This window comes from Syngnathoides biaculeatus, chromosome 8 (assembly GCF_019802595.1).
Source record: "Syngnathoides biaculeatus isolate LvHL_M chromosome 8, ASM1980259v1, whole genome shotgun sequence".
Lineage (NCBI taxonomy): Eukaryota > Metazoa > Chordata > Actinopteri > Syngnathiformes > Syngnathidae > Syngnathoides > Syngnathoides biaculeatus.
In genome coordinates, this window is record NC_084647.1 from 26390127 (window position 1) to 26418114 (window position 27988).

The 27988-nt window shown below is 40.0% G+C and overlaps 1 protein-coding gene across 4 annotated transcripts in view; it reads left to right on the forward strand.

The window, feature by feature from the left end:
* Positions 1–27988, forward strand: part of LOC133504416 (ankyrin repeat and protein kinase domain-containing protein 1-like) — a 68413-nt gene that overhangs the window by 15569 nt on the left and 24856 nt on the right. Inside the window, exons 13-22 of one of the 4 annotated variants that reach the window (XM_061826625.1) lie at positions 157–325; positions 716–808; positions 3358–3421; positions 3520–3654; positions 5299–5409; positions 5542–5610; positions 7221–7322; positions 8363–8462; positions 8633–8861; positions 10102–10761. In XM_061826625.1, coding sequence (XP_061682609.1) covers positions 157–325; positions 716–808; positions 3358–3421; positions 3520–3654; positions 5299–5409; positions 5542–5610; positions 7221–7322; positions 8363–8462; positions 8633–8861; positions 10102–10171 — 1142 coding nt within the window. In that variant the 3' untranslated portion in view covers positions 10172–10761. Of the gene's footprint in view, positions 1–156; positions 326–715; positions 809–3357; positions 3422–3519; positions 3655–5298; positions 5410–5541; positions 5611–7220; positions 7323–8362; positions 8463–8632; positions 8862–10101; positions 10762–27988 lie in introns of those variants that run through there. The other 3 variants (XM_061826626.1, XM_061826627.1, XM_061826628.1) reach the window with 3 other exon arrangements.

Sequence of the window (27988 nt, forward strand, 5' to 3'; positions counted from 1 at the left end):
ATTCACACAAATACATTCCGACATCATAGAAAGTCTTTGTATAAGAACCAACTTTTATAGAATTCCCCATTATCACATCCTGCTTGTGTGCCAATTCTTTTGTCTGTATAGTTCCATGTACTGGTAGTGATGGAAACATCTCTTTGTATTTTACAGAGGAAAATCTAAAAACGCTGTTGACATGTCCAGCGTCCAAAGAGTCCATTGTTCCCTTGATTTCATCTGAACATGACGCAGTACAGAAAGAATGCCTGGAATTTTTATGTCTGTACTCGCACACTGCACATGGCAGACGTCTTCTCTTTGACAACTTGGACGTTCCCATGTATGGTTTCACATGTGGTTAAATTATTTCTTTTATCGTGAATAATGCGTGCTAAGGCAAAATTTTAACAACAATTAGTATTTGTTTTTGTAAAATTTCAGTATGGCCCATTTACAGTTTAATGAGTTACCATAGATTTGTGATACAATTTTAATGTTGAGCAGATTAGCATGGTAGCCTATCTGGGGATTGTTATGATATGCTATGAAGTATTGCAGTCCTCACAATATTTTTTCCTTTCTTTGGCAATTTGCATCAGCACAACCTCTCAGCGTTTCCATGCAGTTTCTGAAGAAATGAAATTTCAAGTTAATAAGGTGTCATTTTTTCCATTTTGTTTCCTTTTTATTTTTCTCTTCCCATCTCTCCCTCTTTAATTCGACTCTAAAGGTTAACGAGAAGCCTCATGGCGTGCATCTCGAGGTCAGGGCAGCAGGAGAACACAGCCCTCCTCATTTTGCAGAAGTTGGCGGGGGAAAAAAAGTAAGAGCACTGCAGTATTAAAAAAAACATGATTCTCCTCACATCATAACGAATGATTCTTATATCCGAACTAGGAAATACACCAACCTAGAAGTCTGTCTTTGACCCACAGGCCAGTCTATTATACTTCCATGTATCATATCTATATTAAAAGCACTTGAGATTCTGGCTCCATTAAGGAAAGGTGCTCAGAGAAATGGAAAAGGTAGCATCTTTAATAAATCAACATGCGGCCAAAGTGTGAATGTCTCTTCAAGGTAAAAGCTTGTTTTCAAGCTGTTCACCTTTTCGAAGCCTCATGAAAACTGACATGAAAGGACAACTGGGGCTCTTGAACACAGCAGGAAATAAGTTGACGTGGCAGGTGCTGAAATGGGGTGATCAATTTCCGTAGTCCTTTCCTAAGAGAGTTATGTGGTGCCAAGTTCAGCGGGGTCAAAATCATGATTTTATTTTTTTAACTACATGCACACTTACTAGCCATAAATATCAGACACAAAAATGACTGCTATCCAATAGGAATCTAAGTAAAAAAAAAAACTATATAAATAATATGTATTCTCAGTAAAGACTGACACAGACAGGTATTCATTCCAGAATGTTCATCACTGGTGAACTTTGAATGTTGCCAAACTGTTTGGTGTACTGCTAAGAGCTGTTTCTAATGTTTTTGTGGCTTTTTAACCTCCAAAGATTATTACCTTTCAGTATGATCCAGGTCAGTGTTACATTACCACAAACATGACTATTATGATCTAAAAGCCCCTGTAAAGTGAAAATGAATGTCCTAAAATGACACACCACAGAGAAGTGTTGTTAAAATAACCCTGGCAAATTGGAATCATGACAAAAAAAAAAAAAATCAAGTACAGTGTATATAAATCGAGGCTTCAAAATTCTGAAAAATCTAGCAGTCCTCCACTCCCTGGACGCTGTGGTGATGTCTGCTGAATGCACTGAAATCATATCTCAATCTGCTGTCAATTGTCAATCAAATGTCTTGATCTGGGACAATACATGCAACTTTGTGGAGCATCTTTCTCACGCCTACACATCTCAACATGTTTGAAGCATGAAAACATGTCCGCTTAAAGCCTCCAGTGGTGGAAATACATCCCACCGAGTTGTCGCGGGGCTTCTCCACATTGCAGCAGGCGCTCTAAAGCCACCACACCAGTGTGAAGCTCCAGTACGCACATTGGCTGTCAAATCTCACTTTTAAAAGAAAGTGGTCATGCCATTGGACTATCTTCAGCAAAGATACATTTTTATGGCAAATGGATAACTAGCTAGTTACTAAATTACGGTCACAACTGCTAAGGATAAAAGTGCTCTAGTTTCCATATGTGTTATTAGGGGAGGGGCGACTTCATTCCGAGTCGAAAGTGCGTCACCTGGTACTGTAATAGCCATGCTGCAAAAAAATAACTAAAAAAATTAAATGCTTTGCAATGATGTACAGACTGTGGTAAGGGGATAATATTTAGCAAATGTATGTCTGTTTTATGATCAGAAGCTGTTTTTCAAGATTAATTAGCTACAAGGATCTTTTGGTTACATCATGAGGGACTGTATTAAGCCTCTTGTTAATACATGTATAATGATGTACATTTTAATTAATTTCACGGCATCGTATTATCCTCGGCCCCCCCAGGAAAACGGAAATGGTTTAAAAAAATTGGTTAACACTATTGCTTCATAATGTACTATGTATGGACTATATAGTTCTATCTTTGCACATTCTTTGTGCATATCTTCTGTTTCATATTTGGAAAAAAAACTGAATTCACTATTGACTCCCTTTAATAATTTTGGTACAGCTTGTGTACCGAGTGTCTTGAATCGTTCAGTGAGTCACAAAATGTTGTGCCCTTAGCAGTATGGGGCGTCCCTTTAGTGTATGGAAATGAATCACTACCTAAATACAATTTGCTTGTATTGATCTTTTTAGTACAATATATAGAACTTTGTTTTTCAACTTTTTTTCCGGTAAAATAAAAAAAATCCCAACGTGCAATACAGTTTGCAGTCATTAATTACATTTTGTCAAATTTTCCTATATTAAGCACAGTGCTCAAACTCTGATCTAGATTATTGCAGGTGTTCATACTCAAGTAACCAGTGTGATTAGATTGACAAAATTTTTTCAGTATGGACACACTTTGGCCTCTGATTGGCTGGCAAATAGTCCAGGGTGCACTCTGCTTCTTGTTCAAAACCAACTGGGCACGTTCCAGCTCCGCTGAGATTCTAATGAGCAAAAGCACCTCATAAAATGTATTGAAATAGATTAAAAATATTCATCATCGACTTATGTATAGAATTGAAGATATGTTTTCTAATTGCTTTGACATTTCTGGTAATTTAGGGAATACGAGATGCTCCATTAATCCACCTATTTGTCACTTTGAAAGTTTACATTTCTTCATTGTAACATCTGTTGTGAGCAGGTCATGTGTATGTTGCACTCAGTCACACATTCATTGTCAATTTTTACCCATAGTGATATGAACAATATGTCTATCTTACTTGGATGTTATGTTTTGCAGATTTTGCCTCCAGCTAAGGAATGTGCTGACAGAATCTGTTGTTGAGCCATTCACAAAAATAATAGTGAGATTTAAATCACCCCCCCACCCCAAAAAAAAGAGCAGATGCAGGATTTACATTGGTGCATATATGTCACATCCACGCATTGCTTCACTTTCCAGAGTAACATCAGCACGGAGAATCGGCATGTTGTCCCTTCAATTTTATCAGCTGTTGGCATTCTGATAGGAGATGATGTCATCCGTCATACACTTGCACATGACGCAGAGTGTTGGAAAGCCTTCCTACTTGGCATTGTGAGTTCCGTCACATAATCAGTACTGGTGTGTTGAAAACGACCCAACTGCGAGAAATGTTTGCTTTAAAATGCCACCTCATGAAATCAAGACGTTTGAGTGCTAAAAGACATTTGATACATACAATTTTACAGACTACAACAAATACAGCAGAAGTAGTGATATAAATCAACCAAATTGCTGGGATTATTTTTCCGTGTCATGTCACATATTTGTGGGCACTAGTTGCTAGGCAGAGTGTATAGGGCTCTGTTTTAGTTGCCACATAGACAATGAAAAAAGTGGTCAAGAAATCAATGTCAGAAAGGCAAATTTAGGAAGTACCTCCCATCAACATGAAAAACATTATAATAATTTATATGTATACATATGAATCTCACATTTGAATTATCCATCCATTTCCTTATGGATATCCAAGGTTATTGGCAGGGGCAGTAGCTTAAGCAGCTAAGACTTCCCTCTCCCCAGCCACTTCATGAAGCTCTTCTGGAGGGATCCCAAGGCTTTCATCTCTGGGGTCTCCTCCTGGTGAGACACTTCCCCTTTCATCCACCAGTCATCCTAATCAGATGTCCAAGCCACCTCATCTGGCTCATCTCAATGTGGAGGAGTAGTGGCTCTACTATAAACCCCTCCCGGATGACCGAGCTTCTCACCTCTCTAAGGAAGAGTCTGGACACCCTGCGCACGAATCTAATCTCAGCCTCCTGTATCTGGAATCTTGTTTTTTCGATCATGACCCACGGCTCATGACCGCAGGTGATGATAGGAATGTAGATGGACTGGTAAATTGAGAGGTTTCACCCATTGACCCGGAGCAAGGGACAAGCAGTGTTTGTTTACATAATAGGAGTCTCATGAGCTGTGTTTTTTGTCTGGTTCCTCACTTAGGACATTTTTGCCATGGGTGACCCTGCCAGGGGCATAAAGCCACAAAAAAAATAGTTCTTAGAATCATTGGGACACACATCCTTCCATCACAATAATGTGACTGCTCAAGGAGTGGAATTGAATCCCTGATCTGTATTACCTTATAGTCATTCATTATTTTCTGTATTGCTTATCCTCACTCATGGGCGCGCTAGAGCCTATCCCAGCTGACTCTATAGGAGAGCCGGGGACCAGCCAATCACAGGACACTTGAATAAATAACCATTTACACACGGATTCACACCTACGTGCAATTTAGACTCTTCACTTAACCTACAATGCATCTTTTTGAGATGTGGGAGGAAACTGGAATACCTGGAGAAAAGCCATACAGGCAGGGATAGAGCATGCAAACTCCAAACAGACGAGGCCGGATTTTAACCAGGGTCCTCAGGACTGTGATGCAAAGGTGCTAACCAGTCGGTCACTGTGCTGCCTACTTTATATTATATGTTTAAAAAAAAAACATTTATCATGAGGCTTTATGCATAATGCGTTGCTGTAAATACTGCTTATGAAAAACTGTACTATTTAAATGTATATACCATATTTTAATATGTTAGTGAAAACATTGAGTTACATCAAACTAGATTACAAATAGTTACACATAAAAAGATATCTTTAGGTGTACTCATTTTTCATTCTTGTTATTAATTTCAGCCTGCTCTTTGTTTATTTTTTCTGGCTGTCTGACTTTATTGAATGTCCTTGCAGAAGCAATGCATTGGAAAAAGTACAAGTACAGTCAGTAGTAAAAGTGAGATACTTTACCCTCTCCTTGGACTCATCATCAACGTTTCAACTCTGACATCGCCTGTTATAAAGGTTAGGACATCTTCATGTGTCAAACTTTTTGAGAGGTACATTTGAAAACAATACAAAACAAAGCAGCATATATGTATTTGTGGATTGTTATGCGTGGCTTCTTGTATTAAAAGGTGAGCGCTTTATTTGTAGGAAAAGGCCATCTCACTCTGTGACTGCTGCCTGCACCTGCTAAAAGCTGATGATGGAGGTGTTGTAACTGTGAGTAACTCTTTCTGTAATACTCTAACAGCATAATAAAACAAAATAAAAATACTTAGATTCCATTAGAGTTTCATTTTTTAAGTCATACTGAAGTTCTTCCTGAAAATTTTCCAGTGACATTTATGTCATTACCTAGCTTGTAAGACCTCTGGCAACAAAGCCCGAGTGTTGAAACTGCATCTCAATGGTGTAGGGGAGTTGTATTTATGTCACTGTATTTGATTAAAAGCTCCAGCTGAAGGTGCTGTTGTGTGCACTAATGGCTGTTTCAGCAGCTCCACTCTGCCTAAACAGGCGCCTTAGTGTCCCACACTTCCACCCATCTGTCTCGTCACTCATTTTTAGTGTGCACTGGCTGCCCGGCAGGGTTATTTTTCTCCCCTGCTGCCTCATGTTACACATCCTTTTTTTTGACATTGTCCGCTCTCCTTCTGCAATCTTCTCTAGCTGCCTTTTAAACACATTGTTAGGTTTGTCAAAATCCCTTGAGCATAAATACCAAGTACTTTCCCTTTAGAAGCAATTACCAGTGCCCGTTTTTACATTGCTTCACCAATTCTTGAAGCATGATTTAGAGACACTTTAGGATAAAAATTTCCAAGACACACAAAATTGATGGATTTGTCCATCAGGTGTGATGTTAGACCCTTAGGTCCCCCAATTCTTAATTCTTCTTCACCGTATGGAAATACTTGGGCAAGGCCTCACAAACTTGATGAATGTACAAAATTCCCAAAGAGACAAAAAAAAAAAATCTTCCCAGAAGATGCTTGTGGCTGCAAAGACGTGGGAAACTGCATAATTTCTGTAGTTTCACTTTCTGTCCGTGTTTTGATATGAAACAGTAATGCTTCACCCTGAGACTAACTCTAAACCCTAATCCCAACACATGCCACTAACCATAACAGTAATCCAATCACCCTAAATTTAAAATTACTGGAACCATATTTTCCATAACATTTTATTGACCTTGGTTGAAAGAGGAAACACTACGCATATAACGTGCTTTATTTCGACCTTGTTGATGAGTGTTTGTGTGGAATATGGTAGAGTGGTGTCGGGACTTTTGGAATGGGCTAGGGTGGAATTAAAAAAAAAAAAACAAGTCTGATCTTTAAACTGTGTGATACAAAAGCAATCTGGAGACGCTGTATCAAAGGTTGGCCCCTAATCTATAAATTGCCTCCAAAATTGGAGAGGTCCCTGAGGCCTTTCTTAAATACTTGATTTTCTCTTTTCACTGTCCTGGCCTTAATCGTTTTATGGCCAGGACAACATTAAACTCTCACTGTCTGTACAAAGCTTTTTTGCTTCTCGATTATTTGAAATTATTCTTGAATGATTCCGTGTATTGAAGTTTACAGGTGCTATCTTTTATCAATTTGTAACCCATTTTGTGCAACTCAGTCCACCTCCAAGAGGTCATTTTCTTTCATTACGTTTGCTCCCAGGTAACTTTCCCCCTCTCGCCCCCACCCTACAAAGGACTCATTTCATGATACACTCCACACTCTGAAACTCGATCACCTTCACTTTCTATCCTTTCTACCGATTGTCTGAACAGCCATTGACTTGATAATGGCAACATTCGTTTTTTTGTCCTCCAGAGATCAATGGGTGTGTTGAGTGCCGTCCTCCCTCAGTCCTCAGACGCTGTAGATCATGTTGTCCAGCGAGATGTGGTGAAGATGGTGCAGCGACTGCTCAAGGTACCCAAATGTGCACACAACCAGGACCAGTTTGTCGTAAACGACAACTGTTACTGATGCCTGAAATGGAACGTACTGTAGTCAATACAGCGGCACGGTGATGATGTGGAGAGCATTGGCCTGACAGTTCTGCGGACCGGGGTTCAAATTCCCGCCCCGCCTGTGTGGAGTTTGCATGTTCTCCCCGTGGCTGCGTGGGTTTTCTCTGGGCATTCCGGTTTCTTCCCACATCCCAAAACATGCAATGATTGGAGACCCTAAATTGCCCCGAGGGGTGATGATAAGTGCGACTGTTGTCTGTTCCCAGACACCAAGCAATTGAGTATTTGCTGCTAATTGCAAGCTAATGATGTTAGCTGATTAGCTGTGCAGCTACCAAAACTTGAAACAATTGTTTGTTATATTTTGGCTTTATTGTGATAGCTAGGGCGTCGCATCAGTGGTGGATTCTAATGTTTCTGCATGACAATACTTAAGGCACCGTAAACCGGCGTCCATACTCTGGCAGTCACTTCAAAGTGGCTCAGGATCGTCACCTAGCTGATCATGTTATTAGTGGAGGAACTTGGTTTGGGGGCAATTACTAAGCAAATTAGCAGAAGTGCCAAATTTCTCTCTCACGGGCTGTATTGGCAGGTAACAAAAGATTCACTTTGTTGTTTGATTTCATACTTTATGGGAGGGCAGACACTTCAAAGATCCAACTATTTGTATACAAGCAATTTAGTTTTTCCCTCAGGTCCCCTTCAAATGTGTACTTTGAACCTTCACTATGACAATGAGTGATGAAAGTGTTGAGGGAAGATTACAGTCATTAATGCAGTCATTAATGGATATCTACTGTATTCATTTAAGTATTGGTATTGGATTTTTTTTGACCAGGCGTTGACATTTTTGTATTTATTGCCCTGCTCTTATCAATGCATTCTGACCAAGATTTCCTATTTTCATGTTCTTGGGCCTGCCGAGATACGTTTACTGACTCCAAATATGTCTTTCAGTATATGTTAAATAACGTTGTCTTTTTGACTGGCTGCCAGCGAGCAGGCTTGGCTACCACTAAGTACGGCTTAAAGATTCTGACAGTGTGCACTGCTGCCAGCCAGTTGGCCCGGGAGGAGCTGGTGAAGTCTGACAAAAGTAAGAGATGACTGGCAGAATCCCTTTACTTTTTCCAAGCATGGATGATATGCAAAATCCATGTTTGTTCGCTACCCTGTTGCTGTTTATGACATTGCACATATGACTGATCACATATTTGAATACTCGTATTCTCTTCCAATTTGCTCTATGTTTATCGTTTGACACAGAACTGTTGATTCTCCGTCGTTTGCTGAGCTCCAGCTGTGATGAGATGGTGTCAGGAAATGCTGCCCTGTGCCTGGCTCATTGCCTCGAGTTGAAGGGTATTGCCAGCAACCTGCTGGGCACTGATATCGTGCTTCAGCTGCTGCGCCATGCTGCCGGAGACGCAAAGAAGACAGCTGTGCAGCAAAATGCAGCCATTGCTCTGGGGAAGCTGTGTCAATCCGAACCCAGGTGCCCATCACCTCACTCGACAGAGCACGTGCTGGTGATTATGTTACATAATGAGCTCTGAAGCAGCACGAATTGACAAGATGATAATGAGAAAACTGATAACATGGTTTAACTAATTTTTTTGCTATTACATTGCCGTATATTGTACATAAACAAACAAGAAACAACAAAAATGACCAAAAGAACTTCATCAAAATGGGTCGATTACATGTGATAAAAAGCAGATACGAATTGATAATACATAATAACAATCTAATACAGTGTAAATTAAGTCATTAGATTTATAATATCACTGGAAGATCACCCAGATCAATGAACCTTTTATTTTTTTGAAATATTATTTTCAAATGGGATTGGAGAATCTCCTCACTGTATTGCTCCGGAACAGTGAAGAATGTCTTGTGGTACAGTCTCAGTTGCCTAGCTTGAAATATTGATATTGCTACCATCTGATGAAATTCTTAAATTGTCAGCAAAGCTACAAAAATGTTTGGCAAAATGTTTTCGCTATTTATCACTTCACAACACAGAAGAAAACTATTTTTAATACTACTTACCTAAAAATAGATATACATATATCTTGAAATATTGGCATGATTTTTTAATTTTATTTTATTTAAGATGGGAGAGCACTCTAGCGCCCTCTATTGCCTTGCTGTCAATGATTTCCACCTTGATTCAGTCCAGTAGCAAGGCGCTCCCATCCATCCATCCATCCATCCATCCATCCATCCATCCATTTTCTTAGCCGCTTATACTCACGAGGGTCACGTGGAGTGCTGGAGCCTATCCAAGCTGTCAACGGCACGAGGTGGGGTACACCCTGAACTGGTTGCCAGCCAATTGCAAGGCATATAGAGACAAACAGCCACACTCAGAATCACACCTGGGGCAATTTAGAGTGTCCAATTAATGTTGCATGTTTTTGGGATGTGGCAGGAAACTGGAGTAACCCACGCAGGCACGGGGCGAACACGCAAACTCCACACACGCAGGTCCGGGATCGTATCCGGGACCTCAGAACTGTTCTGTTTTTGTCTCCTCGTCTTGTTATTTTCCCTGCTGATTCGACCCGATGTTGCGTAAAACCCGAGTTAAGCACATTGGAAATGGTTGCCCTGAGAAACACTTTCACTATGTCTCTTCGTTTTAGCTTTTTTTCCCCATCAAGACCAAAGAATATCTTGACATTTCTTTACAAAACAACACACCTGTCACCGTTTCAATTTTATTTTTCCAGATACGTGAACCAACTTCGAGAGCTCCACGGCTTTGAGATCCTGCACTCCTGCATGAAGCTCATCAAATAAGGATATGAGAGTGATCTTTTTTTATTTTTTACAACATGTATCAGTGTTCTTGACTGACCTTGTTTATCGAGTACACATGGAATTTAGACTCATTAGCGCCGAGCCGCGGTGACGGTGGTACCAGTTCAGTCAGCTTTACAATATTAACGTGATTAATACATTCCAAAATCGTACTGGGCTTAATGTTAATTATGCTAGGTATGATACATGAATCCAGCAAGATGTTTGTCCCAAATACTTCAGTAGCATAGCTATATGAGTGAGTGATATTAGCCAAGCTGCAGGAAACAGATGGAATATTACATCCTTTTACTGAACATACCCAAAACTGCTACTATCAAGGGAATATAGATAGATAAGTGGATTTTATTTTTACAGTTTATGGTGATCTTTAATATTCTGAGCATGTGCTATCTTTTGACACAGAACTTATTGGGCCAGACGAAGGAGCGACTATTTCAAACTTAAAACCCAGCAGGGTCAGGGGGAGAGGGAATCAGAAGTATAAATCTATAAGGATAATGTTTGCACACCCTGTTTGGATCTGGACAACTGATCTCATATTAAATATTAGCCTCCCTGTAACAACATCACTGTGAACAGTAGATACATGATTTGCATGTGTGATGAGGTAGTTTGGAATATTTTGGAAAAATACATCTGTGAAAAACAGTTATTCTCTGTTTATTTAATCACATTTTAATGAATTTGAATTGTATTCCTTTTATTTTAAAAAAATATTTCAAATTTCTTCTCAATAAACTTACATTATCTTGTATGAAATTTGACTTGAAAGAGTCACTGATGGTGTAGTGGTACACACGCCTGACTGTGGGCAGTGTGGGATTGATACCGGCTTAGTGATGGCGGCTATCTGCCCTGCGCCTGACTGGCAACCAGTTCAGGGTACAGTCTGCTTTATGCCCAAACTATCTGGAATAGTCTCCAGCTCTCCTTTTACCATTGTGAGTATGAGCGGCTTGGATCATGGATGGAATTTGATTTGTTTTGTATTTCACTTAACCAATTTAACGAACGCGTATTATTATTTTTCAGTTTCTTTTCTGCACTAAGGCATCGTGGTGCAAGTTGACTTTTATTTTCCACTAAGCATTTGTGGCGCTGAGATGAATTTCAGGAGGGTTGATTAGTTTGCAGTTCTGACTTAAATTTTTCTAAAATTAAAGTAAGGGATCTTATGTGCTTCTTTGCATGGGACCTTATCAGGATATTTTCAGAACAGCATATGTGAGGGTATAATTTATCTCAAAAGCATTTGATTGGGTTGGTGCCACCTCTTCTGCACCATATCACCCTCAACTGCTTTTATGATGCTCTGCTTGCTTAGTGCATTGTGGCATGGAAAAAGGGCCTTCGGCAGGCTGTGAAGCATACAGTTGTGCAAAATGTTATGGTAAAAAAAAAAAAATATTCAGAAATAACAAAGGAGTCAATCCCAAACCCCTAGTTAATTAGGGAATCAAAGGTGCCCCGAGACCTTTGGCTATATATATGTAGACTCACACAAACACACACCCACGCACACACACACACACACCCATGCACACACACACACACACACACACACACACACACACACACACACTCTATTCCATTCAATTTTCTAAGCCGCTTATCCTCAAGGTTCACAGGAGGGCTGGGGCTTCTTTCAGCTTGTCCTGTTAGGGGTCACTACAGTGTGTCATCTTTTCCATGTGCGCATATCTCCTGCATCTTCCTCTCTAACACCAACAGTCCTCATCTCTTCCCTCACAACATCCATCAACCTTCTCTTTGGTCTACCTCTCACTCGTTTGCCTGGCAGCTCCATCCTCAGCAGCCTTCTATCAATATACTCACTCTGTCACCTCTGAACATGTCCAAACCATCGAAGTCTGCTCACTCTAACCTTGTCTCCAAAACATCCAACTTTGGCTGTCCCTCTAATAAGCTCATTTCTAATCCTATCCAACCTGCTCACGCCGAGCGAGAACCTCAACATCTTCATTTCTGCCGCCTCCAGTTCTGCTTCCTGTTGTCTCTTCAGTGCCACCGCCTTACCCAGCCAAGTTAGGCCGAAAGTCAGACTACATCCTGAACTAGTTGGCAGTCAGTCACAGGGAATATCATCAACACCATCACTGAGTGGGAATCGATCCCACGCTGCCTGCCTTTGATTTACATAGAATATGGAATGGCAGTAAATGGTCATGGACAACCACACTGTAACCCACGTTTTGAGCGTGTTAAAAATAAAAAGTGCCACAAGAAGAAAACTTGCACTAGTCATTAGCCTATATGCCTTTAGCTACATGCTATTTACATCAGCTTTGAGCAATGAAATCAGTAAGGTCGATTCACATCTAATGGTCCTAAAGCTCTCAATAAAATGATCAGTTTCTCCTACAACACATTCCAAAAATATGCATGGTAGGTTCATTGAAGACTCTAAAGTTGCCTGTAGGTGTGAATGTGAATGATTGTTTGTATATGGCCAGCGATTAGCTGGGGAGCACTTCAGGATGTACTCCGTCTCGTTCAAAGATACTTGGGCTAGGCGCCTGCACACCCGCAATGAGGATAAGCAGTATGGCAAATGGGTGGATGGATAAATGAAGCTTCTAAATCAGGGAAGCAATGACTACCAATTAAACTGTATGTAATCCATCTTCCAGTGCGACAGAACAGATTGTTAAAGAAAAAAAAAATGGACCAAATTCTGTTTAATTCAGATGATAGATGGGAATAGGCGATTTCCTTTCACGTTTCTAACAATCTCACAATTGGGTTTATCTCACTAGTCTCTTCAAGAACGAGAACTATTGTCGGGAGGTGGGGGATAAGTTGCGAAAAGAATACTCTGCAGGAGACACTCATTTTTCTTTGGTGAATACATGACTTGAGAGAGAATAGCACTAGAGCTGGATTTCTCAAAGTATTTTGTTCTTGGAACAATTCTGATAAAGCAACAACATGGGAAAGAATGTGAAAAGTGATGGATTAAAGAAAATGTCAAGTTCTAATTAATTTTGAAACAATGCTGAAGACATGAATTACTGCTGGAAAACTAGGGGCAGGATGTGGCCTGCACAACAAAATCTCTAGAATTCAATGACGGGCACATTATTCCTTCCTGACTCAATCTGATTTAAATAGTTGAACCACTGTGCCAAGGGTCAGCAGTCTTGGTTAGGACACTGCTGAACTGATAAAAAGCTAATTCATACCAGTGTTCTGATATTTTTAAACCCAAACACATCTCCTAAAAATTCCCCACAGGCCTGGCTGTTCATGTAAGTGGAGTTATGCCTTGACTTGCAAAACAAAACAAATAAGAACTAAGTCCAATAACTATCCCTGGAAGTCAGGCATGTCATTTAAAAGTTAGTGCGGGGTGGGCATGAAAGGTTGGAGCCATCAATTTCCATTTTAGTGTCACTAAAACAGCTCTTTGTATTGAACGCCATCAGTCAAAATTTGTCACCTACTGCCTCTGCAGTTGCAGTGAAATTCACATTCTGAGTGTTCAAAAGTAAAAGCAAATACTTTTCACAGTGTACAAACATAATTATATTCATAGCCAGCTCACAGGGAGGTTTTTACAGCCCACACTTGACAAAAACCAAGTGGCACATCTAATACCAGGCATGTATATTCAATTTGACATTGAGGAGTGTGTGACCGCAAACATGACTCAAGTAGTTCATTTTATTCCAATGAATCCTTTATAAGTAACTTTACATACAGGAGGTACTGTGATTCATCCCCTAGGGCTTCCATAATCCAAGGGTAGATTGCCCCTGAGGTTCATCACTCGGGAACTGCAGCTAAGTGATGCTCATTTGCTGCCAAAATTCTAATGTGCTACATGCCTCTGTTGATGGTAACGAACAGAGATCACTAATGGCATCAATGAGTCTTGAAGCGAAATACAATCAATACCATCTCCGTGACACATCACCATCTTCAGATCTCACGCTGCTTGGTTAATATTTTCCTGGTACCTGTAATCACACATGATTAACAGAAAAATAAACCATTTTAAGGCAACCTTGAATATGTAAAGCGTGAGAGGCCATGCTGGGTTCCTTGTTAGGCACCACTGATGAGCCAAATTGAGAGCGACAGTGAGCAAACTAAAGTGACCTCTAGTATGAAGAGCTCATTTGCAATTAGGCACCAAATGATTCGATGAACAGATCAGCTTTTATAATACAAACAAGTGGTGAACATAACCACCATACTATAAACCTGATGAATTCAATTCCCTGTCCACAAATCCTCTTCCATAAAAATAAAACTGGCAGTGGAAAACATTGACAAGGGCAGCCCGATTGACCTGTTAAATGTGGCGTCAATAATGATGAATAAACAATACAGTGAAAACAACCTTCTGAATAATCATCTGCCACTGTTGTAACTACAATATTGTGTTTGTGTCTTAGACCACGCTTTCTGAAACGATAAAATATGGATTTCACAAATGTGCGCTGGAAGATGTGTTTGGCAGCTCCTTTTACCACAAGGATTCACCTCTTACTTTGTATTGAAACAATGTACAATGTTTTTTTTTCCCATACATGGACCAACTACATCCAGATTAAACTTTTAGCAAAATTTGTTCCCACAAGACAAACATAGCTAAAGCCCACTATCACTGCATCTGTGCTCGGTTTTTCAAGTTCAAAGTAGTAATTGACAAACGTCACAGTTCCCATTAACATTACCCTTGCCCTTCAGTCCTCACTGTCTATCCAGGTCACAATATCATTACTATTCAACACAACACCAGAATGAACTCACCCTGTCCGAGTATGAGACGGAGCAGCGAAAGCCAGGAAGCTAAAATGACAGTCAAATCGCTTTAGTCCTTGCACTGTGGGGAAAAAGAAACAAACTAAAAAATTCATCTTCACATGTGCAACACCTGGTCAGAAGTATTTTCTATTTTCCTTGTTACCTGCTGTGAAAATTATTTCCTCTTGATATTTTGCCAAAAACAGCAGGTCTCACTGTTTTCCAACATTAACAGCAAGCAACTATCAAGATAGATTTCCTTCTGGTGTTTACAAGAAGTGGGGGACTTGAGTCACCTTCATAGCCAACATTGTCGAAAAAGCAGTCTTCAACCCAAATGGCCTTTTTGGCAAATTTCTGATTTCAAGTTTCTGACCTCCTCATATAGATGAACTCTTAGCAAAGTACTCAATGATAAGGTTAAAAAGGAGTTTGTTGTTGAATCTTAGTGTAATGTTTGATACATTAGATCGTTCACACATTGTTGAACATTTTGGAAATGTGTAGAGGACTCAATGAACAGTCCCTCAATTGTTTAATTCCTACTTTAAGGAAGGTAGTTATTTTATAAGTTTTCAATCTAATCGAATGGCAGCGACATATGGAGTCTCTCAGGGGTTGGTTCTTGGGCACCTTTTGTTTGGCTTGTACATTCTACCCTTGGCTAAAATTGTTCAGAACTTTAATGTTCACTATCATAGCTGTGTGTATGACAGTTTCTCTATACATACAGCAGTGTCTCCAGATAGCTACATTTCAGTTGAAGTATTTTGTCATTGGGTTAAAAAAATAACAGAATGTTCTGAACTTTATTTCAGTTAAACTACCACAAAGCCGAGATAATAGTTTTTAGCAGTAAAAAGGTTTATCAACCACATGGTAAATCTGAACCCTTGGTTTGTTGATGGTTTCCAATCCTATATGAAATCAACACTTAACCTACCAGCTGAAGAAAATATCCAGAGTAAAAGGTTACCTTTTCCAAGCAGACTAGCAGAAGCCCATCTATGCTTTGATCTCCTTAAGACTAGACTATTGTAATGGTCCTCTGACTGGACTCCTCCAAAAGAGCATTAAACAGCTGCAGCTCATTCACAACGCTTCACTTTGTGTCCTGACCAAAAGAACGAAATCAGCATATTACTCTAATTTCAAAGGGTTCATATCACTGGTAGAGAAATTGCCAAGACTGCTGAGACTGATCAGTCGCAGAGACTCCGGCTCACGGAATATCAAACTATTGCTTGCTCACCAAGTAAATGTCTCCAGACATCCAACCCCAATTGCAATGAAATTGGGATATTAGGTTGAACATAAAAAACAGCATATTATACAATGATTTGGAAATAGTGTTCAACCGATAATTAATTGATCTGCGCTATGTAATCATAAAATGAAGTAACTTACACCTGTGATTGAACTGCCACTACACGAGTCATTAATTTGTCCATTCAAGTGTTATAATTAACACTGTCCTGTCTGATAGCACTTCGTGAGTAACGTACTGAAAAGCAGCATAATCCATGTGTGATAACGAGGCGCTCCTCATTTTTACACATTCATTTAAAAGTGACCTTAAAATTTTCATTATATCCACACAGAAGAATTTGGAGCAGATAATTACTCAACTGATTTTTTAAAATATAATTTACAGTATGTGTCAAGAATTCTGTGATATGATCATTGGTGGTAATCTGTTTTTTTAATTGCCTTCTAACTTAAAACTACGTGCCAAGAATTGGGTATGTTTCTCATTAAATGTGAAAACTACAGTGTGAAAAACCGAGACTTGTACTTGCTGACCCACAATGTTTTTTAGTATAGTATGCCACTGCATCGAATTGAAAACTGAAATGATGGTGCATGGGACATCTGCAGCTCTTACAGATAACAAAAACAAGCTTATTTTTACTCAAGTGGCCTCAATAAGTCAAACACTTCTTGGAGTTGGGACTGATTAACTATGGGGAGCTCACAGGTATCATTAATTAGAACAGTTGACGGATGACTGCTGGGGTTTTATCACTGCTAACACAATGATTGGAGGAACAACAATTGATCATACTCCTTTAGAGAAATTGTTTAAAACAATAAAGGTTGGTTATGGAAAAAAAGATTACTTTAACGCAGCACAGATGATTGATCGAAGAGATTAACCTTCTGGCCAACCATCTTTGATAACCAACCATGAATAATTCCTGTGCATGACTTGAGGTGGTACACTATGTGTTGCTGAAACATTGAAAATCAAAAAGTATAGTAAAAAAAAAACAAAAAAACAATAATAATTGAACACAATATGGTGCAATTAATATAAAACTAATCTAAATGGAAGCAGTGTCTCAAGATTAAATAACTCCACTCAAAGGCTGTCCGAATTCCTGGACTCATACAAATGTAGTCTATTTCTGCTGTTTTTGATATTTTGCATTCATCAACATTACACTGTTTGCGTGCCACTGATTAGTCTTGAAAAAGGTTTCTGGGAGCACAAACGGATAATTACTACTTTCCCTTCAAAAACCACAAGCAAGTAATGAAACATATACTGTACTTTGTGTTATAAGAGATATGGTGACAAAATGACAAAAAACGAGACTATTTGTAATAGTTATAACAAGCTTTGATACAGCTTTTAAAGATGCTTTGAAAGAATCACTCGTACTCCTAAGACCGCCTAGGCTTTGTCCACTAAAGGGTGCTAAGCCCTTGACTTTGTTCTGGAAAACCTTGATCTTGTGAGTGCGGCCCTGTCCCAGCTGACCTTAGGAGAGCTTGAATACAGAAAGTCTATTCCCTATGTATGAAAAATAAATGTAAAAAAAATACAGTGTATGCGTACATGGCCTTAGAACCAAAACAAACACCTAGTGGATTGTTACCTGTATCACAAATTAGATGTGACCAGTCTGTTTGTGCAGAACACAACAGAGAGAAACTCAATAGACCTTTGACACTCCGGAGTCAGGAGGCTATTGCTGCACAGGTCACTTTGTGTGAACCTGAAGAACAACAACTCCACAGACAATTGAAATGTCTACCAGGCACCCACTCTGGAACATAAAAAAGGCAACAACCCCCCCAATTCCCCAAAAGAAAAAAAAAAAAAAAAACGTATCGAGGTGTAGCCAATGCTGGGATATTAGAAGCACAAAATGCCACCAGGTCATCACGTGTTGTGGATAAAGGAGAGATAGCAGTTCACGAGTCTGCGTGGTGTAAGATGGAGAAAGAATCAACACAGACAAAACTACATCACCATAATCTGCCTGTGAAATCTCATTTTCTATCAGTTTCATAAAAGCTTTTGGAACAGTGAAATCACAAAAACATTTTCAAGTCCATCAACCTTCAACCAAAACATATTATTTGCGAGAATTAATACATAAATGGAACACACTGAAACCAGGGACAAAGTTTGACGTCTTGATCGTTTGACGTTTTGGTCACTTTGGACTATCCGTGGCCCTCGTGCGGCTCAGCGGCTAAGAAAATGGATGGATGGATATATATGCGTAGTCACTTTAGGGAAGTCTCCATTTTTTGTTTTTGCATTTTATGTTCCAGATATAAATAAACCGTTCGATAGTCCTACCCCGTACTCAGAAAATAAGCTTGCATTTTTGATAAACTTTGGACATAGCCCATAACATTCATATAGTGGTCATAACATTCACTTAGCATTCACATAGGATTCCAAGACTGTTACAAATGTGTACTCACCACTGGATGTACAAGTGGTCATTTCATCAAACTGTCATGGATCATAAGTAAATTGATATGTAACATGTCTTCGTCCAAACAACTTTGTATCTATTATCTAGTACCTGGAATCTTATGTTATGCAGAGATTTTGATCGTGATCCAAGTACATTCCGATACGCTCCATTTTTTTGTTCAACCTTTTCAAAGTCTCGACAACACTGGCATTCTGCCACAGATGGCAGTTGGTCACAAAGAGAACACGAACACAAGTCTTTCAAAACGAGCCTGTCTGGAACATCTCGGAGGTCCAAGTTACGCTCCTCCGTCATCGTCGTGCCCCCTCTCCAACACATCAAGTTCCGCCTGTGTGTATTCTGGCTCAAACTTTATAATTTTTATAATTTGTACATTGTTATTTTTGTTTTGTTTGCTCAATGGCGGGAGTAGTAATATCATGGCACATCGACTCAGTGTTATACTCTCTTCATTAACTCTTAGCACACAACACTTCCGCGTGCACCATCCCCCCTCCGCTGGTTAATTGCGAGAACCTGGTTGCTTGAAAAGTAGATCTTGAGATAAAAAAGTCTGGCCACCGCTGCTGTATATTCTCTCCATCTAAACCATCTCCTTCAGAAAAGCATCAAACAAATTTCCGAGGTCCATATAATGAGGTTATTATTCGTCGTCAAGACATCAAGTTCAGCCTGTGCGTATTCTGGCTCAAGCGCACAGGCTTCAACTTTGTATATCATGCTATTTTTGTTTTGTTTGTTTGTAATTATTTTTCACCAAAATCAGCTGCAAAATTCCAGATAGTGGACGTTCTCTGTTTGGTGAAACGTATCCACGAGCAATGGGGGGTCAGAGCAGGAATCACTGCAGGCATGGCAAACGCTGATTGGCTGTCAGTTTTCCAGCCGGGCTCATTGGAATGTCTGAGCGAGAGAGGAATTTTGATAATACGAGAGATGTTTCTTGGTTAAATCTGTGGATAACTCTGGCATTAAAGGAAACACTGAACCCTCATCTACTAACTTTTAATGTGTGCTCCCTTTCCCATTATTTTCGACAAAATCCTCCTTTAAGATGCATCTTAACAGTTCAGCATTATATTGTTTTGTCTTTGGATACGTTTTAGGCAATATTTAATGTATTAAAAAACAAAACACGGATTTCTGCTTAGTGCCACTTTAAGATCATTGTTTCACAATGTACAATTGCTAAGAATGTAGTTATTTCATGATCTACAGTCAATATCATGAAAACATTTAAAGAATTGGGACAAATCTCTACATGTAAGCGGCAAGGATGAAAACAAACATTGAATGTTCATGACTTGACAATAGAGAGACCGGACTGTTGAGCAACCGAGGTTGTACATCAACTAACTAACAATCCAAGATTAGTGCCCACTGTTCCCAAATGTTTTTCGAGTGTCGTTTAATGGAAAGGTGAGGTAACAGTGGTAAACATACCCGTGTCCCATCTTTTTTGTAGGTATAAATTTCAAAATGAGGGAATATTGAAAAAAAAAAAGTATTAGTGGAAACATATTTTGTTTTTGTAGTATAGATTGAAATGATTTACAAGCAATTGCAAATATACATTTTACACAAGCACACTGTGAGATTAAAACGTGAGAAAATCAATGTCTCTAAATAAAATTGAAAGGAAGTTTTCGTGTAATTTCACGTCTTTAATTTGATCCATACTGAATTTGATTTCCACAATGTAATTTAAAGGACATATATCACGTATTCAAATTTATGAACAGTCTGGCATCTATTTAGGCAATACAGAATAAACACAACCTTGTAATAGAGTACTTGATTTGTTTTTTCCACACTTACTATAAGTGGCCATATAGGAGATTACATATTTGAACCCATTTAACCTATGAAGACATATAAATCAAAATGGTAATTCAATCATGAATATATGCTGTTAGAAGGTGAAAGGGTGTCAGGAATTGTTTTTGTATTTTAAAACCATATTAGTGTATGTGGTAATGTATGAATAATTCATAATGGTCAATGTTTTTTGGTATAATGTAATGACGTAATCTCTTTTTTGGAAAACAAGTGATTTCAATCAGACGTTTTTAGGTGCACGCAGGACTGCTGATGTGTTTCTGTGAGGCAACACTGAGCTGATTGTACATGGATGTCATTAAAAAAATGAAGCGGTAAAGTACAATAATGAAATTAATGAAATCAAATATCCCTCAAAATCAGCAAACTTAAAACATGGCTAAGAAATGAAAATCTAAATGCAGAAAAAAAAAAACTTTACGGCTTGCACCATTTAATAAGTGAAAACACACCGTCAACCACGATACGCAAAAACGTGACCTTTATTTAACATGTTTTCGTCTTTCTTAACCTTTCACTTCAATTCAATTTAATATATTGATTACAAGACAGCCTGCCTTTTCCGTGCCTTCAGCGGAATATCCTCAGCATCACAATTTCCTTCCTTTGTCTCTTGTAAGGGTGTATTATATCTCTGTGGTTGGCTGTGGAGCAGGCAGGGTTGGCAGCGTTGCCTACTGCCCTGTCAAGTGGTGCCCCCCTCACCACTGGTCTCCGGAAAATGATTAATTACCATGTAGTATAAGTTCACTGTGACCTCAGGACCTGGCTGAAGAAGCTGAGAAAGAAAGAACGATTTGAATTCTGTCCCACAAGGTGCGATGCCGTGGAAACAGGGAGTCGAGGAAGGAGGGGCAGTTACTGGAGTGTAAATGGGAGATTATATGATGAAACAATAAGGGAGTATTACTTGCAAGTGAGGCATGCACATTTGGGTGGATGAAAAGTCAAAAAAAGGGAGGGTGCTATTAAAAAATAATGACTTCTACTCCAAAAAGAGATGAAGGCCATTCTCTAAGTGAACTAAGAATGAATAAAACACGCATCGACCGTGGCAGTGTTTTGGGGTGTGATGAACTGGCTCAGAAAACCAGCTTTAAACAGCTGTAATGTCATTATGCTCTCTGAAGGTCAGATATGGGCTTCAAAGTTTAGTAAAACACCAGTAATGCTGGCAAAAAAAAATGCGGCAATATTAACTGCTTCGCTGCGTCACGTAACGGATGCTTTTGAATCATTTTCATGTGTGTCTTTGTGAAGTCCAGTGGTGATTTATAGCCCTATAAAACTTTCTATTATAGCAGCCTTGAACTATATGGAATAATATGGAATTATGGATAATTGCATTGCCACTGTATGAACAGCACCATAGTCTACCTGGTAATGTACTGTATTAACTTTGGAAGTATTAGCAGAGTCATAACAGGGGGGACCATGCCAAGGCTGTAACAGTAATTGAAGCTAACCATTTTTATTCTGACCTTGTTGGACTGAAACATGATCAAAATAGATCAAGTATTATATTTGTGGGGCGGACTCATGAATATGAACCACTGCTCAGCCTCACCCCTTCTACCGCTGGGTATTTTTTTACAGTACCATGAAAACTACTGAATGTGGTACCCAGGAAGTGCTGGGTGAGCCATCTATTCATCCATCCATCTTCTGAGACGCTTATCCTCACAAGGGTTCACCTATCTTCGGGCAGGAGGCGGAGTATACCCTGAACTGGTTGCTGGCCAATCACAGGGCACATTAAAACAAACAACCATTCACACCTAAGGGCAATTTAGAGTCTCAAACTAATGCATATTTTGGTGATGTTGGAGGAAACTGGAGTGGCCTGAGAAAACCCATGAAGGCACGGGGAGAACATGCAAACTCCACACAGGTGGTGCCAGCATTTGAAACCCAGTCCTCAGAACTATGAGGCCAATGCTATAACTGTGCATTGAACAAGTCCACTTTGGGTTTGAATTGATCGTGGTTCCGTGTAGTCTAGGCTCTGGCTGTTGCTTGAGAGAATATAAAACGCCAGCTCTTTGCCCAAGTAGCCAAGTCAAACACTTTGAAATTTGAACAAAATTTCGCAATCGTGTGACATTTTGGCCAACTGTTTTAAAATCACAATGAGACACTTTCTTTCCAAGAAACTACTGTACTGTAAATCCTCCACGACAACCTCAAGTATTAACTGCACACGTGTTTGTGATGATGACCATACAAATAGAAAAAGCGACCTTGCACCAAAAACCACACAATTCAATGAGGCCGATTCCAATAAAACAAGCACACACCGGAAAGTGAGCTGCATTTAGATGTCAGGGTGACATCATAGGTTGCACTGTTGTAGTTATTTTTCATCGGGTTATTTAAAAAAAGGGCAAACAAACACGTTGAACAGATTGCTGACATTCAGCTTTCTTGAGCTGATTTTGATTTATTTTCCCATGACAAACAAATCCATCTTAACCTACGTGCCACTCTCGAAGACATATCACTAACAAAAAGCTCTATATTACAAATCACATAACAGATGAATGTGAGCGTTGAAAGACAGTGTCCCTTTTAAGCCCAAATCAGTCTTTTGCAGTTCTCATTTGAAAAGTATTTTACCGAAAGTGAACATTCTGACATCAATCATAAAGCTGCACCTGTATTATTGCATTCGCCGTCTGTCGGCATTGCTCCTGCTATCTTTGAGACAAAAACAGGACCACCATCCTTCTTCCAAAAAGTTAATTACCCATTTGCAACCTTGACATTTTTCATACTCACACACTACATTATTGTATTGTCTTTTCCTAGCAGTCTTCAGCAGTTGTGTTTTTCCCTCCGAAAGTGTATAGGCTATTGTCTCCAATCTCGGGAATCACATAGACTTTGGTTCCACGTTCAAAGAAGTAAAGAATTCAGCTTTGCCAGGAGAAAGAAGCAATTACTAACCCCGCCTTAAAAGCAAAATGACCAATCTGACGTAACAAGCCAAGCATGGGAAATGCTATAGCAAAGGAAATTGTGAGATGAGCATCTGTGTATTTGAGAGAAAGAATCACATTGCCTTATAACCTTCAGTGGGGAAAAAAAAATCAGAGAGTTGAATGGGTTTATAATGAAATGCTCAAAGCCATTTGCACCAAAGGGGGACAATGGCCAAAAGTCTTAGTAACTTACACTCTATCGCCCAAGTATTTGCTAACCTGCATTGACTCACATATGATTTTAAGTGATATGCCATTCTAAATCCATCTGGTTTAATATGATGTTAGCCTGCCCTTTGCAGCTGAACCCTCATCTACTAACTTAATGTGTGCTCCTGTTCCCATTATTTTCGACAAAATCCTCCTTTAAGATGCATCTTAACAGTTCAGCGTTATATTGTTTTGTCTTTGGATATGTTTTAGGGAATATTTAATGTATTAAAAAACAAAACACAGATTTCTGCTTAGTGCCACTTTAAGATCATTGTTTCACAATGTACAATTGCTAAGAATGTAGTTATTTCATGATCTACAGTCAATATCATGAAAACATTTAAAGAATTGGGACAAATCTCTACATGTAAGCGGCAAGGATGAAAACAAACATTGAATGTTCATGACTTGACGATAGAGAGACCGGACTGTTGAGCAACCGAGGTTGTACATCAACTAACTAACAATCCAAGATTAGTGCCCACTGTTCCCAAATGTTTTTCGAGTGTCGTTTAATGGAAAGGTGAGGTAACAGTGGTAAACATACCCGTGTCCCATCTTTTTTGTAGGTATAAATTTCAAAATGAGGGAATATTGAAAAAAAAAAGTATTAGTGGAAACAAATATTTTGTTTTTGTAGTATAGATTGAAATGGTTTACAAGCAATTGCAAATGTACATTTTACACAAGCACACTGTGAGATTAAAACGTGAGAAAATCAATGTCTCTAAATAAAATTGAAAAGAAGTTTTTGTGTAATTTCACGTCTTTAATTTGATCCATACTGAATTTGATTTCCACAATGTAATTTAAAGGACATATATCACATATTCAAATTTATGAACAGTCTGGCATCTATTTCGGCAACACAGAATAAACACAACCTTGTAATAGAGTACTTGATTTGTTTTTTCCACACTTACTATAAGTGGCCATATAGGAGATTACATATTTGAACCCATTTAACCTATGAAGACATATAAATCAATATGGTAATTCAATCATGAATATATGCTGTTAGAAGCTGAAAGGGTGTCAGGAATTGTTTTTGTATTTTAAAACCATATTAGTGTATGTGGTAACTTAAATTTGGTTTAATATGATGTTAGCCTGCCCTTTGCAGCTATAACAGCTTCAACTCTTGGCTTTCAAAAAGGTTTTGGTGTGAGTTTATGGTCATTTTTTTCTTTTTGTTCATTCTTCCTGGAGCATATTTGTGAGCTGACACATTGACGTTCTCTGAGAAGGCCTGGATCACTGTCCACTCGTAATCAACCTAAAGGTGTTCTATTGGGTGCAGGCAAGCTATGTTTATCCATACCATGTCTTTATAGACTTTCCTTTGTGCACTGGTGCACAAAGAGCGAACAGTTTGACTGTCCAAAAGCTCTTTGTATGCTGAATCCTTCAGCGTTCTTTTTATCAGAGCTCCCGAGTTAATATTTTGGATATTCTAACTTTGTGAGAACCGTTTGGAGATGATCCCTTCCTGTTCCAAAGTGATTGTGCATCAGTGCACAACTCACGGTCCATAAAGGGACAGATGTGAGAGTTGAATGTGGATGAACGTGACTGGCCGGCACAATCCTGACCTCAATTCTATTGAACTCTTTTGGATGGATTACAGCAGAGACTGAGAGCCAGGCCTTGTCATCCAATATCAGTGTGCAACCCACGTAAATGCGCTTCTGGAAAAATGGTCATCAATTTAAAGTACAATTTATGGAAAATGTAACTTTGTACTTCAGTAAATCTAGTGAGTTACCACCCACCTCTGCTCCTGAGCAAACTTTTCGAAAGGAATGGAGTATTTCTGTGTGATCATATTTTCGGACAAAAAGAAATTATACAATAGCAAGCTGTACATTTTTTTAAAATGTTGTACAGTGTGGTAAAACCACACCTTTGTACAATGAAAAATATGCAAAACACCACTCATTTCGATTTACCAATAGACTTTGTCCTAATTCTGTCCTGGTTTTGAACAATTTAATAATAAAAGAAACAGCACAAAAACACTTAAAGATCATGAGAATCAATAATTTGATGATGCATCGAGTTTAATTATTGAAAAATATTGTTATCAGGAGCGGTAAAATCAAGTATATTAGTATCGGTCGTAATCACAAAAGAGCCTCAAAGGATTTCACAGGCACACAATTGACAAAGATTGACGACATTCTCTCAATTGGACAAGGGAAACCCCAAAACCCAATTCAGGGAGAAAAAAAGAAACCGTGAGAAGGAACCACAGATTGATCTATTCACATTTCAGGATGACCAGGCTGTAATGGATGTTGGCAGAGTGGGCAAAACTGATCACATCATACGGTTCTGTACAATGTTACATTACAATGTTAAATAAGATGGCATAAGAATCCATTTAAAGAGATGGTCATCTTCCATTTTGATGGTTTTGTTGTGGAGCCCCTGTGACCTTGCCAAAGATACTGATCAACCAGTTAAAGTACTCTTGATGCTGTGTCATCTGTAGTTGGATAAGTAAGTGCTTTGAGTACCTCAAAGCTGGAAAAGCGGGATACCAGTGAAAGCCCATTTACTATTAAAAACAAAACAAAATAAAACCCCTGGAAACTCTTTTAACAGCAACAACAACAACACTTCTGTTGTTATATATTTTCAAAACTAATCACAGCAGGACCTAGTCTTGGCATTTTTAGGCCAGTGGGAACTCCTTTTGCATCATCGTTGTAGGTGACCTACCTTCAATTCAATGAGACTTGGACAACCTTGACTTTCAGCCTACTCATTTTCTACTTATCCAGAAGGATACTCTACCTTCCCAAAGCCAAGAAAGGTCCACTGCCAATTGCGAAGATTATGTCCTTTACCAAAATAGCAGCAGACAATTACATTAGTCCACAGACAGTGGTGCGGTCAATCGTATTAGCCCTATATGAAGCACCGCCACATAGAGCAGACTGACTGATGAGAAACGATCCGATTCACGCGTCACCTTGGAAGTAACACAACTGCTACAGTCAAATTTCACACGTAAGTGTCATGATCCTGCCGCTCCAGCATGAGCTGTGCGGGTGTCCGCGCAGGTGCGCTGATTGGAAGGCACACACCTGCGCCTCATGCAGCCTGATTATGCTGTGGATTTATATGACCGCGATGACAACTGGCCGGCACCAGTTCGTTTGATCTTCATGTCCCATTCGTGTGCCCTGGTATCCCTGATTGAACCTGTGTGTACGACCTTCGTCTGTTCTCCGACCAACCTTGTAAGCCTGACTCCTTTGATACTTCTGCCTGCTTTGATCGTTCTCCCGTGTACCGACACCTGCCTGTCCGCTCATCCCAACTACCGCTGCTGCACCGGACTGCCTGCTCGATCCCCTACCTCTGCATATAATAAACGTGTGTCCTTGAATTACCTTGCATCTTCCGAGTCCTGCATTTGGGTCCTACTCTCGTTCCGATGGGACGTGACAGAACGAACTGGCCATCACAGGACCCAGCAGGAAAGACCCGGCGTCGCCGGGACCGATGCAAGGTAGACCGTCTGCCGGAGGACCAAGCCTGTCCGATCCGGGTAGGCTCCCTGATGTTCTCCGCTTCCGTGTCTTACGCTCCGCCAGCGAGGTATGAATACGTCCCGAACACGACCCGTCCGGCTCCTCATATTCTTCTGGACTCTGACTTTTCGGAATATGAGGAGGACCGTGATTTGTATGACTCCGATTATTCTGATTATGAAGCTGCTCGTCCGATCTTTCATCCCAGTCAGTTTGTTTCACCTCCCCGCGTTTCCAGCACCCGAGCGTCTTCGCCCGGTAGGTTTAAGTACACCAATCCGTATGAGGGAACCCGCTTGGCCATCTACCCGGGACCTCCGCGTGGCGGCCAGAGGAGACGCCCCGTCCGGGCGCTCCCCGGTGCCTCGCACTGCGCGGCCACTAAGACATCGTCCTCCCACTCCTCGCCGGCAACGGCGAGACCGGCGGACCCGCAGCTGGTGGCGAAGCTTCCAGCCCAGAGGGAGGAGGAGTCGCCAATTCACGAGGCGTTCCGGCACGAAATGCGGGCGGAGATAGAGTGGCAGAGCGTCGAATTGGCGGCTCTCACGGCCCAGGTCCGGCAAGGATTGGCGAACCAGCCGAGCTACGCTGACGTCGCAACGGCGACGGACTCGCTGCTGATGCAGGTTAACGTGGCAGTTGGAACTGACCCGCTCCCGGGACACGCCCACGTGTCAGTTTCGACTGACTCTCTGCCGACTC